The 15,388-nt window shown below is 29.1% G+C and overlaps 2 protein-coding genes across 12 annotated transcripts; both read right to left on the bottom strand.

Annotated features, from left to right (window-relative positions):
- Positions 1 to 2,216: 2,216 nt before the first annotated feature.
- LOC119686137 (sodium-independent sulfate anion transporter-like) lies at positions 2,217 to 6,329 on the bottom strand. 2 transcript variants are annotated; one of them, XM_038100616.1, is made up of 6 exons: positions 5,302 to 6,329; positions 3,534 to 4,311; positions 3,167 to 3,469; positions 2,966 to 3,111; positions 2,753 to 2,917; positions 2,565 to 2,681 (listed from the first exon to the last, which is right to left on the bottom strand). In XM_038100616.1, the coding sequence occupies exons 1-6, from the start codon at positions 5,650 to 5,652 to the stop codon at positions 2,664 to 2,666; spliced, it is 1,761 nt and encodes a 586-aa protein (XP_037956544.1). In that variant the 5' UTR covers positions 5,653 to 6,329; the 3' UTR covers positions 2,565 to 2,663. The 2 variants fall into 2 exon arrangements, with proteins under 2 accessions (XP_037956543.1, XP_037956544.1); XM_038100615.1 differs by having other exon boundaries at positions 2,217 to 2,917; positions 5,302 to 6,327.
- Positions 6,330 to 6,571: 242 nt separating this feature from the next.
- LOC119686136 (tropomodulin-like) lies at positions 6,572 to 14,434 on the bottom strand. 10 transcript variants are annotated; one of them, XR_005252881.1, is made up of 10 exons: positions 14,297 to 14,434; positions 14,053 to 14,205; positions 13,702 to 13,993; positions 13,419 to 13,639; positions 13,087 to 13,338; positions 12,881 to 13,028; positions 10,960 to 11,275; positions 8,536 to 8,843; positions 7,706 to 7,964; positions 7,255 to 7,453 (listed from the first exon to the last, which is right to left on the bottom strand). XR_005252881.1 is itself a non-coding variant. In XM_038100612.1 (8 exons), the coding sequence occupies exons 1-8, from the start codon at positions 14,417 to 14,419 to the stop codon at positions 10,021 to 10,023; spliced, it is 1,521 nt and encodes a 506-aa protein (XP_037956540.1). In that variant the 5' UTR covers positions 14,420 to 14,434; the 3' UTR covers positions 9,931 to 10,020. The 10 variants fall into 10 exon arrangements, 4 of the variants coding, with proteins under 4 accessions (XP_037956541.1, XP_037956540.1, XP_037956542.1 ...); XR_005252882.1 differs by having other exon boundaries at positions 8,554 to 8,843; XR_005252883.1 differs by lacking the exon at positions 8,536 to 8,843 and having other exon boundaries at positions 10,861 to 11,275.
- Positions 14,435 to 15,388: the final 954 nt, after the last annotated feature.

Raw genomic sequence — 15,388 nt, 5'->3', positions numbered from 1 at the left:
TACTTTTTGCTGTGTACCCTACATTATAAGAGCGAATTCACCTGATGCACATAATTTCAATAATAACATGCATATCGGTCATTCTTTTACAAACTAGACGGATTTTTGACCTCATGATCTCCGATTTGACTGAAATTTTTATTATGAACTCCTTTCATAAAACAAGAAGACCCGTATCTCGGGAAAAATTTTGTGATTTTTTTCCTAGGAGATATAAACCATACGGTTTTGAGAATTGACATTGTAGACACATTTTCAAAGTGCTATATCTCAAGTTCTATAAATGATAAGAACTTGAAATTTACTGTGTTTTTAAGATAATTGACCTCAGCTAAATCGGAGTACATGAGGTCAAACAGGAGTCCGATTTGTAAAAGAATGACCCATACATAAGTTCAAAATTTTAATTATTATTAATCGAAATTTTATAATAAAATTTTTTTATTTATAACATCTCTCTCCACCTTATGTCACTCTATTTATTAAAAATTAAATCCGTAAATGTTAATGGTTGAAAAATTATAAAATAAATGTAATTACTGTAGCAGTTTTTTTAAGAACGTCAAGTAATTGCTGAAAATGCATTAATTAATTGAGAGATATAGATAATGGGATTGAAAGTTTGAAATTTGCATTTGATCAGATGGAGATTGTCTTATCATATAAAGCATTGATGACAATTAAACAGCCAAGTGAAATGAAATTAAATACACATTGATGACACCAATAAAGAAACTAAACTTACTTGTATAGTTGGTAATTGCAGACGTGAGCCTCAAGTAGCTTCCGCCAGTCACGCCGATCAGTGGCTTTTAGACATCAGTTGGCAGTACCGGCCGCCTTCATATCGCTCGATATTTCGAGATTTCACCAGAAATACTTACGCCCGATACCAAGCACTGCCGAATCAAATAACTTTCTAGCCACAGCAATTAGTTCAATTCACACGTGTTGACCAAACTACTAAAGTCGCTTAATTTTTTTGTGCTTAACTATATCGCGGCATAGCTCATACAGCTCATCGTTCCATATAATTTGATACTCGTTGCCAACATGCTAAGGACCATAAATCAATAGATCCAACCATAAATTCGAAAGAAATTTTCTCACCAATGCGCTTAACGTCTTCTCATAACTGTTGGATATTATCCAAGCTTCTGCACGATACAGCAGGGCAGGCATGAGGAGAGATTTGTAGAGAATAAATTTGTTTATCAATTGCCTACTTAGCCCGAACTAACATCTGTTGGCAAGAGTGATTTCTCCCTGCATATCATTTTTTCTAATCCTATATCGTTTTTGGTGTTTACGTTGGTTCCCAAATAAACGAAGTGTAAAAAATTAGTCCGTATTATAAATTGATATAATTGGGGCTTATAGATTGGATTGAATAAAGAAAAAATCATGAATTGATAGTTCGAAACCTTTTTAAAGCTATTTTGCTTTGAACTGTTAAGATGTTAAACTACATATTAGTTGTACATATCACAGAAATTATAAGAAAGTCTGAATATTCGCTATTGTGAATATCACCAATATGAAAACTAACGAACTTTATAATAAGTCGAGCATGGTACTATACATGTAATATGAGTGTACTTTAAGTTCCAAAATATCAATTCAGAATTTGACTAAACTAGTTTAACAAAAATATTTATGCCTAAAATATATTACCCACCAATTGATAAATATAATGAATAGCTATACGTAGCGTCAGTACCAAAAAAATAAAATCTGTTTACAATCATGTTACTGTCTAAAGATGGTGCAACAAATGGTATATTATTTGTTTTGACATTACTTGATTTATATGAAACAGTAAATAAATATCTTTTTGCATTCATGAAGTTTTACCTAAAGTCATCAGCTAAAAGCAAAAAAATTTATTAACATTTTCTCTTCCTAGTAAAACATCTAATAAATCAACGACCATCAAATCCAAGTTCTGTTCTTTCTTGCTTTAACAGAAATGAATACATTTCTGTTAATATTATACTAAAACGACCTATATAATCCAGAAAGTGTGGATTGCGTTCGTTGGCTAAGGTAAATTGTTTTTGCGAACCTCTTGATGGTCCATTATCGGAAAAAGCTTTAAAAAGCTAATCTCGACTTTCGACATCTTAGTACATTTATTATTTTTGATATACTACATATATAATTATAGTTTATTAGAGGCAACAATAGAAAATATTATTTGTACAAAATATGTATTGTCAGTTTTAAGGTGCGCTTTATTTACAGTGTTACAGTATTATTTATTTAACAACGTTGTAATCAATAATTCTGAAATTAAATGTAATATGTCCTTCACATCATTAAAGCAAAAGTTGCATTCTTTTTCCTATTTATCAATAGTTGTCGTTATTTTTGTATTTTACTAACGCTTGTTATTTTACCAATTATGCGCAATATCTTCGAAATTTGAAATAATAAATAATTTATAATACATGCATATATACTGTATTATTATAAATATCTATTCTTTTACGCAATTACTAAATTATTACAGTTTGGTTAAATCAATCCCACCGTTGCACGGACTTGTTGTTTCGCCTTCAATCACAATTGTTTCGGGTAAGTTAGTAGGTTCCGTTCCTGCTTTAAGTTCTTGCGATAGTGCATGTATATTATAACATAGCTTCAACTTCGTATTGAGGCCTTCAAAAATCTGAACCACACTTGGTTTCAAGTTAAAGAAAATTATTTTTTGATCACGTTTATTGAAGTCTTCAATCATTGAAGAGATTACCTTGGCAGCGGTAAAATCAGCTCCATAAATATAAGTACAGTCAATAACAACGGGTAATGTTGTCTTTATACCGGATTTAATAACAAGATTACGCACACTTTCAACTGATGGAAATATAAGACACCGATCAGGTGTCAGTTTCAAAAATTTCAAGCCATCATTGGTCTAGAAAAAAAAAATATTAAAGCATATAATTATATCGTAAGTCCTTACTTCTAATGTTTCCAGTGACACCTTAGGTCTAGCCGAATGGTACAGAATAAACAGCAAATTTACGCCGATAGCAACTAAAATGCCAATTTCCAACGGCAAAACTAAACAAGCTATGAAGGCCACGAAACCCGGAATCAGATCAGAACCTAGTATAATTGACTCAAAATTAGTCAATGACGAGTTATTAAAAATTTTACTTACGTTTGCTCCGCCACATTGGCACGATAACATGATATTGTAGTTGGAAAATAACTGCTGATATAATAATAGCGGCAAGCACTGCTTTTGGAATGTAATAAAAGTATTCGGTTAAATACATTAGTGCTACAACTACAACAAGTCCTATGTATAGGTTTCCCATGGGAGTGCGTACACCACTGGCATTATTTACAGCTGATCGTGCCAAACCACCGTTCGCACGGTATCCTTTACAAAGTGAATTCGCAATATTAGATACACCAATCGCAAATAATTCCTGGGTAGCGTCAATAGGCTTTCCCTTTGCTGGTGATGATTAGAAACAATGTTTATCACTTCTGTTATCATAGTTATGAGTTGTTTAACTTACCAAAAGCTTTACAAACAGCAATGTTTTCTAGTAACGCAATTAGTGGTACAATAATTAGACCGTAACCTAAACTATTAATCATTTCCATAAATGTTTCGCCCTTGACTTCTTCATCTTCAAAGGTAACATTCGCAGGTACAGAATTAATAGAGAATGGTGGTAAACCAAACTCAGGCAAGCCCAATGGCACATGGCCAGTCAAACGAAAGTAATGATTGTTTTCTTTTTCTAATTTAGAAACAATTACAGTACAAAGAATAACTAATGATGCGTTACGTGTTACACCCAGGAACCATAGCGATTTATTTATGAGCTTATGGTACCATTTCAACACCTTAGGCGCCATTTTAATTCGACCGATAGAACGCATCACAATTAATATCAGAACGCAGCTAATGCCAAGCAACGTATCAGGAACTCGAATATTACGAATGTTTCTTATAATAGTTATCCAGCGCTCAAGAAATGTAGTGCCTCCACTTTTAACACCTAGCATGCTCTTAATTTGTGATGTGCTTATTATTAAAGCCACTGCACTTGTAAAACCAGCACTTACTGGTCCCGACACGAATTCTACAAGAAATCCCAACTTAAATATAGCCATAAAAATTTCTATAATGCCAGTAATGAATGTGAGTAACACTGCTCGTTGCCAAACACCTTGTGCGATTTGATAAACAAGCAAGGAAGCTATCGCAGTAGAGCCAATGGTGGAGTCCTTACAAGTGCCAAGCAAAACATATACAAAACAGCCCATAAAAGATCCATAGAGTCCATACTAAACAGAAAAAGTCTTATTTAGAAGTCTTGATAAATTGTATACTGTATTCACTATACTGTATATTTTTCACAGTTGTGAAATAGATCCCCTGAAATCCATTAAAGCTAATAAAACTACTGAATGCCATTTTTTTATAGATATAATAATCAACTTTTAAAATTTCCCAGATACAAATTGTGTTTGGAGCATGTAATTTTTAACACTCGATTTGTAAACAAAAAACATACGATTTTCTTAATTTAAGGCAGTAGGAACACCTTCGAAATTAACTTTATTTCATTTTTACGAAATTAAGGAAATTTGTCTGTCTGAACATAGTATTAATGACATGTTTTAACAAAGAAAAGCACAATGCGGGCACAAAGTGTTATATCATAAATTTAGATTTAATAATCTAAATTGTTATTAGGACTAATTTTTAACACGTTTTTTATTAAGACTGGGCTTACGTCGTTAATTTAACACATAAAATTTAAAAATGTTTTTTCAAATAAAAATTTACTTATAATCATCACTTATAAATTTGTGTTAAATATTTAATTGTATGACAACTTGAATGACAACTTGAATGACATTCAAAAATGATAGTCTTCATCGCGCTTTAGACTTTACATATTTAGTATACTGTTCGTTTAGATTTTAAACAGAAAATAGAAAACATAGTGTTTGGTATCTTACAGTTTATTTTCGTTTACTGGTTAAAACACAATAAATACAAGCGTATTATATCTTTAAAAATAAGAAGCGAACTGCGGTCAAAGTGACAAAATACATTAACGTTTTTGTTTACGGATAATTTTCTTATCATTATTTAGTGACTTTATAGCTTTTATACTTATTTACACACTGTTTCATGTTATCACAAATCCCATGATCATTATCACAAATGAAATCGTGATCACAAAAAAAAACATCAATAATATTATCATGTTTCAGGATATCAAACAACACTTTTGTACAACCTATATGTAAATAAAGATAACAAACCTCTGATGGTAAGCCTGCAACTCCAGCGTAAGCTAATCCCTGCGGGATAACTGTCAGCCCTACTGTTATTCCCGCTATCAGATCTCCGATTGCGTCGGTAGTTGTGTAATTTGGTAGCCATTGCAAAATAGGTAATCGTTTATACAAAGTTTTTTTGCGGAAAACATTTTTGACGTATGCTTTGCAACAGCTGGTTTCGGTTTTTGTTTCTAGTTGTTCTAAACTTTTATGCAATGTTGTTTGATGATCCGTTATCAATATAAATTCAGTGGATCCATTGAATTGAGACTCCACTGGTTCTTCTATTCTTGAAGTTTTCCGAAAAGGTGCTTGGTTCTCTAATGTAGACATGTTGTTCTGATTCTTAGTACATTTAATAATATTGCACCCACACTTCTATATACTATTTATGAGATTCTTTGTATTTTATTTGAGAATAAATGTGCGACACGTCCGCTAACACTTCGATCTCGTTAGAAAATAACGAAAATGGCAGACGAGAAAACTGTACCACTGTCTACGTACTTTTGATATCTTCATCTACATTAGGTGTTATAGCACCTTTCGTATTTATTTTGACATGATTTATTATGTTAAGATAAAATTAAAATATAAAACAAATTCTGGTTGACTCTTTTCATATACGCTTTTGTCCGCTGATCTTGAATGACAACGCGATGTCGCTTATTATTTACTCAATAAATTTGGATAAATTTATTTTGCTCCAACTTTGTTGCGTATCTACACTATGATCACGGAAAATTATGGACCAATTAACTTTATTTACAAATAAATTTTGCAATTATTGTTCAGTAATTTGAGAAATACCAACAGCTGCGTAGCGATGATAGATATCGATTTACTAATAGTCAGCAGTTATTCAATCTTGCACCTACTAAAGTGACACCCAAAATATTCAAGTTTTTTCTATTCTAAACAAATTCTGTCATCTCACAGATGGCAGTTAACTCAATTCATACTGATCAAATATTTAAACTACAGCCGCTCAAAGTGACTAAATACAAAATATTTTCATAATTCAAAACAATACAAAACAACTTGAAACAATGTAAAGAGTGTATGTGTATGTAAAAAGAAACATCCATCATAAATATGCATATAACATTTTAAGCTATTTTATTTTTAGATATTTTAAATGTATAAGCGATTTTATAAGATATGAATAAATATAATTACATTACATAATCCTCACTTAAAAGAAATTAATATTTTATTATTTTTAATAAAACTCAATAAAACTCTAATGCAGAAACTGTTAAATATTTTAATTTTATTTATAACTTCTAAATATATGAATTATTCAAATTTTGTTCATTTGCTCCATTCAAAATAGAGATACTTGCACATTATGAATAAATATCTGCGTATTGCTTTCTTAAAATAAAAATAGTGAAAACGTAAAATTAAACAAATTTTTTATTAATTATACAATTTAAAAAAAACTTTACTTAAGGTATAGAAAATCAAACTATAACGTGCCACAAGCGATCAGCGTAAGTTTTTGTCAAATTCAAATATAATATTAAATTTATGTGGTAAATGGTATATTTAAACGTATTATTATTAATGTTTTATGATAAAAACATATCTATATATGGATATATATTGCGAAAAAACCGAGCTTATGTCTTTTCATATTATTTAAGTGCGTACATATCTGAACCCAATAAATATATATTTCATTTTACAATAGCTTGCAATTCTTCAAACAGACGAATTCATTTCATTTTGCTTATGTGTAATCAAACTTAGATAAACTATAACTAAAATGTCTATAGATCTCATTCTGGCAGCGTTTTTTCGTATTTATTTTCAGTACATAATTCTATATACAATTTTGGTATATAATTTTCTAAAATAACATACACTTTATAAAATTTAAGACATTTTCGTAGAAAAAACGGTTAATGTTACAGAAAGAAAACTGTAAATAAATTTTGACTGTAAATGTTAGGAAATTTGTATAAATATTTGATTTTTACTTTAAATATAATATAAAGTGCGATTTGCAGATTTGCAGAGTTTAAATATGACGAGTGCTGCTACTCAAATCAATCTTCAAAGGATTTATATTGCCAAACTCCCACGGTGTAATTTCTTCCAAAGTGACCCACGCGACGTTGACGCCCGCCTGCAAAGTAAGATATAACTTTTAATAAAAGCACATTTCTTAGAAAGGCCTTAGCCAGGTCATAAGTCATATACTGTTTATTTTATTGCACCAAAAATTGAAAAAAACAATTATTATTCGTATTATATTATGCATTTAACGATAAAAACGATACAAAATAATGACAATAATACAATATTCATATTTAAACCTAAAAAAGGCACAATACATAATTACAAATAAAATATATGTATATAAACTTAATATTTTTACCTATTTCTGATTTTTCAAACAACAATGGGACTTTCTTTCTCGTGGTCTGTAGTTTGTATTGACAAAATCGTTTGTGCTAATCAATTTCAAAATTTCCTAAAGCTGCAAATTGACTCTTACTTAATTTGAATTTGTTTCTATTGATCGTTATTGTATTTTTAGAATTAAATATATTTAGTGGTGGCAATACAGGTGTTGTTCGGGATCTCAGGTTTTTCGGTACACATTTATTTACGCTGGTTGAGGCGGTTGACACGTACTGTAAATAAACACAAGAATAGAGACAGAAGGAGACAAAAATATTACGATTAGTCAAAAATATTATTAGGATAATTGGATAAAAGTTGTTAGCAAAAACAACAAAAAAATAATTATTTTTCAAAAACAATGTGCATTTTAATAATAAATTTGTTAATATTCAAAAATATATATATAACATGTTTACATCAATTTCATACATTTATTTGAATTACTTCTTGAATTACTCTTTGAATTACTTCAAAAAGTCCATTTAATTGGGCAAATGTGTTAAAGCGCTGGAGTTAGCTTTGGTTTTGATTCATAACAGTAACTAACTAATAAATAAATTCCAAATTTAAGCTTAGATAATTTTAATCGTGTTTTGCGTATATTCTTAAACAATTAAATCCAATCTTTCTCAAGAAGTTATTGTTAGTATAATCATCCTACATTTTTCAAAAGCTTTTATATAAATCATTTTTATATCTTTATATATTAACAATAACAATAATAATAATAATAATAACAACAACAACAAGTACAACGACAACAAGAACATCTTAATCAACTTATCCAACTGAAGTACAAACTTTTATGTATACACATACACACGCACACGCACATATACATATATATACATGTATATAGGTTAGAATGTAGAGGTCCTTGCGATGATTTATTTGTGTGCTTAAAATTTCCAAGCGCTGTTCTTAATAGTTCTTCTATTAGTTTTTATGTATACGCAATTTATTTTATCTGATTTGTTTTATAGTCTCAATTGTATATACTTATAACTTATTGTATAATGTTGAATTAATTAGTTCTTAAATTTTTGCATATATAAAGTTTTATATTTTTATGTTTTATAAACTAATTTACATTCAGATGGATATTTGTCCTAAATATGTTAAATAAATAAAAAAAAGTTTGGCTTAATTATTTATAATATCTTCATCAATATGGAAATGAGAAATGATTTGACTGTGGTGTGTTGTTGTGTAGATTTTTGTGTTGAAGCTAAAAAATTTTATCTAAAATTATAGATTTCTTGTGCGATTCATGCAAATTCACAGATATAATATTAAGTGTTTATGTTTTCATGCAATCTATAATATTAGTGTAAAAAACAAGATTCATACGCGGGATGAAGCACATTCAGTTAGAAGGACATCCATAAATTAGGACAAATTTAAGTTAAATAATTTAAAATATGGACCAATGAACTTTTTATTCTGATTTATTTATTTTTTCAAATTAAATAAAATTTTAGTCGAATTACTAGTTAAACCTACATTAAAAGATGTTTTCAATTGCAGCACTTACTTAGCTTTCTAATTACGGTTACAGTCAATTTTAATTTCAACTATACGCAACGCAATTTAAATTCAATTAAATATATTTTTATTTAACAGTCTTGCAGTTAGAATTAAGCTATTTATAGTGAAGCATATTATCTATTTTATAACTTTAGACTAGTAAAAATTTATGAACTAAACAACAAGACGTGTTAGAGTTTTATGTAATACAGCAACTCATTGTTATGAAAATCCATAAGTACCTTTTCCACTTATACAGATCTATATTTTTATATACTTCTTAAGAATTGGTTTTCCATGAAGATTCACAATTGTTTTCGTTTATTGATAAATGTATTATTTTGTCTAAATAGTGTTTAACTTATCTTTTTTCCGTCAATAGTTCAAAGTCGTATTCTAATCCGACTTCGCGATATTCTTCATTTATTATTAATAATTATTCTTAATCATTTCTATTGAATTAATAGCATTAAGCACTTCGGTTAATTATTTTATATTTTATACGTAATCAGTAAATAATTTTGTATTATTTTTATATATTATTTATGTGTGTATAAATGATTGGTTTGCTTAACTAATATTATCAGTTTAATTTATAAACAATTATATTTTAAAATGTTTTCTTAGTTCTTACGAAATAAAAATTTCAATTTTTTTTTTTTACTATTATATTTGTTGAATTAATTTTTGCTTTTTATTTATTGAATTCTTGTTGATTTCCTGTGTAGATTATTAAAAAATCTGAATTGCAGACGTAACTCAAGATCTTTTCTTACTGCAAACAAAAAAATAAAAGTAATAGAAAAATAAACTATTAGAAACTTTTGTATTTTTTTTTAAATAAAATTCGAACTATCATTTGTATTCTGTGTATGTTTGATATGTACGAAAAACAATTAACAATTAAGTTAGAAGAAGGTAAAACAATCTCATTGAATGTGGACTTGCTGGACATAGAAATACAGGAATAGCTGAAACCTTTCTAGAACTCCAAACTTTAAAATAAGAAACAAATTGACAAGGGTCCACATAAATAAAAAAAATGAGAGGTATATAGGTACCCAAAAGATAACTGGAATATGTGCGGCAATAATGACAATGCGATAATGACAACTAATTTTTTTTATTTACAAATGAAGCAAAAATTATGATAAGCAAAAACAACTAAAATATGATTCCATTTCCCACATATATGTCGGCCTTTTAAAAATACAGTATCAACATTTTAAACACCAAATGAGATTTATATTAAAATGAGCATTTCCATCACTTTTATTAGTTAAAAGTTAAGAATTGTAATATGCGAAAGGACAGCAAAACAAGTATATATACAGGCAATGAGAGCAGTAAATACTTTTGTATAGAAATATGTACTTAATGACATAAATTAACATTGGGATAATTACTAAGGTATATGGGATGCATAATAGTCAACAAACAGCTATAAGCTATAAACAATAAACATTGTTTTATATACAGAGGAGTTCATTTCATTCTTAAATATGAAGTAAGTATATCTGATTGGCCACATTCCAATGATTTATACTAATCATGACGAAGGTTAATTTTGTTTAATATTTTTAATGGCTGAATGCGTACTTATAATATTGTATTTTATTGTTGTGGTTATTGATCTGATTCTGTTGTTTTGTTTGTAGTGAGGATTGAGTTGGAACCATATTGGTTTTGCTCACTCACGTATGTGCTTTAAAACTGGAGATATCTTCATTAAGAGTTGCAGTTTGCTCAATGTTATCATTATCATCTATTGGTGTAACGGCACGACTGCCAGGAATTATGGTATTATCAGGATCAATTTCTGGATCAAAATTATTTGCGCCACCACGAATAACCACATTGTCAGGGTCCACCTCTACGTCATAGTCGTTCTGAGGCTGAGGGGATGGTGTAGGTGATGGAGTTAACGAAAGGGGCTCCGGGTATTCTATTTCCATATTCGCCGGAGGTAAAATTAATTTTGGTAAGCTCGGTTTCATTTTTTGTACGCGTACAACTTTTTTTGTCATTCATGATGTTGGTTATATCGATCAATCATTATTTAACATGATTTATATATTTATATTTTTACAAAAAAATAAAAAATTTATATTAAATGAATTATTTTAATTATACAACTTGAAATGTGAAAAATACAAGAGAAAAACAAATAAACAAAAAATGTGTAATAAACAAAAACTATTTAAAAGGAATAACATAGAAACGAGTAATCAATTCTACAAGTAGGGAATGAAATAATGGATCTAAATGGTTCTAAACAATTTTTTACTAAACTTCTTTCAATAAATTTGTTTAAAACCATTTGTATTGTTATTTAAAACTATAGCAATGGTTCATTTATCGAATTTTATTTCATGTGATTAGGCATTAGTGATTTGTTTATGGATAAGCATGTATTTGAACAAAAGTCCCGCTATTACGATTCTCTATATCTATTTTTGTAACTTTCTTACAATTTAAAAATATCCTTTAAACAATAATATACTATATAACATTTTTACATCATAACAGAACTCAAACATTTTTGGTTGATAGGCGACGATTACGATGAATTATGACCACGTAAAGTGTTATAATTAAAACAAATTATTTTTCACATATAAATATTGGGACGAAGGTAAAGGGGTCGGCAATATTACCTGTTGTCAATTACGGAATTATATACATGATAATATTTTATATGAACTTCAATATTATGAAGGGAGAAATATAATTTATACTCTTTCCAATAATTACGAGGGATGCAATAAGGTATGTGAAAGTGTGCTTCAATCGATATTTCAATAAATTTTTTATCATTTATATTTCTTTTTCATCATAACTATTTTCAACGGAGTTTTGTATAAAATTTAATCCTGCTATTGTTGCCACAGTATTTGTTGCATCTGTTTCTACTGTTCTAAATGTTCTTGTTTCCACAGCATTTTTTTTCGTAGACAATGATAATGATGTTGCCATGGAAGCGATATCAATATCTAAATTTGTGGATACGTTTAAAATGTACTGATCAGCAGTAATTGTCAAGTTTTGTTGTAATGAAGAGCCAATTTCAAATTGATCATTAAGTAATGAATTTTTCTTGACTTTTCGAAATTCTTCAAATGAACCATTTTGTGCACTTTCATTTGAATTTTCATTATTTAAATCATTCACACATGATTTTGCGGTTAAATTTGGTTGTGATGGTAGCAATGGTGTAAGAATATCTTTAATATTGTATTGAGCATCCGCAACATATTTTTGTTTCTCTTTTATTAAAGATGGAACTGCTTGTGACGATGATATCAGAGATGACGAAATGGATGATTTGACAAATGGTGACAAATTTTGCAATTCACCTATATTTTTAAGAATTTTTCAATAATTAAACCTATCAGAGAGTAATTTTTTTCATTTATTACAGAAAAACATTCGTATAAACGAATTTAATATAACAAAACCTAAAGAGAAATTATATATAAGCACATATATATATATATATATATAGGCTCATATATATCAGTCACCAGCGGTGAGAGTTATCTACGACATTAACATTTTTAATTTTTTTTATTTATTCCTAGAGAAATCATACAAAAAGAAATAAAAGCTCGAAACTTACTTCTATCAATGTTACGTTGTAGATGTGCAGCAACTCTATGACGAGCATCATTAAATTCCAAGTGCAACCCTAGCCTGAGTAGTGATGTATTCTGCTCCACTAAATCGGTAATTTCCATTTCAATTTTGTTACCAAGCACTGATGATCGCTGAATTAAAAAGAAAATTTAAAAAGAAAGACCATATAAAATTATATATACATTTTACTTGATTTGAAGCTCTAAACTCTTCAATGGTACGACATTTAAGCAAAGCTTTTACTAGAGTTACAATCACGGGCGGGCTAATGAAATTTGTTTCAACATTTAATACTCTTAAGGTTTTGCTTTTTTCAATTGCTTCTGCTAGAAGAAGAGCTGTTTTATCAGTAAGGCCAACATTAGTTAACGAAAGAACTTCTAAATGTTCATTCTGGGGCAGTGCTACAAAAAGTTGCTCAAATTTTTCATCAGAAATATTCTAAAAATATATTATGTTGTTAAAAATCTTGGAAACATCAATTTTGTAAGAAAACATTCAAAGTGAGACATTATTCTTACTTTAATATTATTTAAGTTTAATTCGATCAGTTTCACGTCATCATTTTTGACGCGTTTTATTGATTCATCAATATCAGTATCGTTAGGTGGATCCATAGGATATAATTTTTGCTGTGTTGATTTGGTTATACCATCCCATCCTAAACCAACAGGTTGACCTTTATTTAATAAGGAAGCATGATACTGATCTTGGTTCATCATAGAATGAAAACCAAGTATTGCTACAAAATATTGAGATGCAATTTCAAACATGTCATGTTATTAATATAAAAATAGATAATACCTGCTAAGTCTATTATTTCTTCTTGCGTGGCATCTGTCAAAGCCTGTTCATACTCATCACCTAAATCAATAGCAATTTGTTCTTCGGCTTCAATTTCGCGTTCATCTCTAGGTGGTGGGACCCATTTCTTGCCCCGAACTGTACCTTTAATATATGGTTCAAATTCTGGTTGATCAGGAGTTTCCACAGCCTCCTTGTTAATATGTTCAATTAGCTTCTTACGATCCAAAGGTCCGGTAGGACTTTTAACACATTCATAACTGCAACGTTGATCAGGCGGCAAAAAATTGTCCTTTAAAATTAATTTAGAACATTAAATACACTCATGTTAACATTAAATATTATTCTTACATCGGGATCTACTTCCTTAGCTAATATATTTATTTCTTCAGGTGATAATTGTGCCAATAAAGCATCAACGTCCACTTCATCATATTCACTTAAATCTTTGCCATAAAGCTTCGCCGGCGTTGTCATAGTAGTGGTTTTTGTAGTCGACGAAGTCTACAAAGAAAAATAGTGATATGTTAATTAAAGGAATACAGTAAATATGTGATAATTAGGATATCATGTAGAAAAATTTAAAGCATCACACTTTTCTCGTGTTTAATATGGGTGGCTGTGGAGCTCGTCTTTTTATTTGAGGTACTGGTCGCAATTTTATCTTCTGAAATTCTGGTATTTCTTTAGATAATTGTACGCTGGGTGTTAAATCCATATTTTTATTGAAGAAATGTTTACGATTCTCGAATAAAAGACAGACTAGACTGAACTAAAAAAATAATATGCCAAGGGCTACTTAAATTGTATTCTTAAGCAAAAAAAAACGATTTTCTTTAATATTTTATGGAAATCAATAAGTTCATTTACGAATACAAACCGTTTAGAACAAATCCAATTATGAGTTAATTTTTAAAAATATTTATATATATATATATATATTAGTATATAATTATGTATATATACATACCTATATATATATTGTCTATCATGCAGGCGGTGACTAGTTAAATGTAATCATTTTTAACTCAGTTTGAAAGTTAAAATGCAAAAATTAAAATTAAAATCATATAAGCCAACAATACGAATTAACGTTGAATTTTACTCGTAATACAGAATTCAATACTATGATACGATTTTGTACGTAGCAATTTCGAGACGACTGCGGAAATTAATTATGGTACAAAGTCATTGTTTCCAGTTGGTTGTTTGGGTCGACAACACGTTTAAAACCATGCACCCAACAAAACTTTTGGTCGTAAACCAAAGAAAACAAAACCAAACAGCTTTCAACATTTTAGACAATGTCCAAATATCTTCACTGGTACGACCGTCGCAAAACATTGTCGAGCGTTGAGTTTACCTATATGTTTCTTGACGGTGATGCGCTTTGTGCACTTGAATGACTTCTCGTAAATGCCTTAAAAGTGGGTCTTGCTGATCTATTTAATATTTTAAACTTCTTCGTTGCTTATAACAGACTGTCCAAACGTTCTTACTAATACGGATGAGAGAAATTTAATACATATTCATATATATATACTACATATACATATATATATAGAACACATGCATATACATAGTACATATACATATATATACTACATATACATATATACTAGATATATATATAGTACAAATATAATACATACATATATATATATATAAGCTGTGAACTCATTTTGCT

The sequence above is a fragment of the Teleopsis dalmanni genome, chromosome 2 (assembly GCF_002237135.1).
Source record: "Teleopsis dalmanni isolate 2A chromosome 2, ASM223713v2, whole genome shotgun sequence".
NCBI classification, from domain to species: Eukaryota; Metazoa; Arthropoda; class Insecta; order Diptera; family Diopsidae; genus Teleopsis; species Teleopsis dalmanni.
Note: the sequence above shows the minus strand (reverse complement) of the source record. Positions and strands in the feature narration are given on the sequence as shown.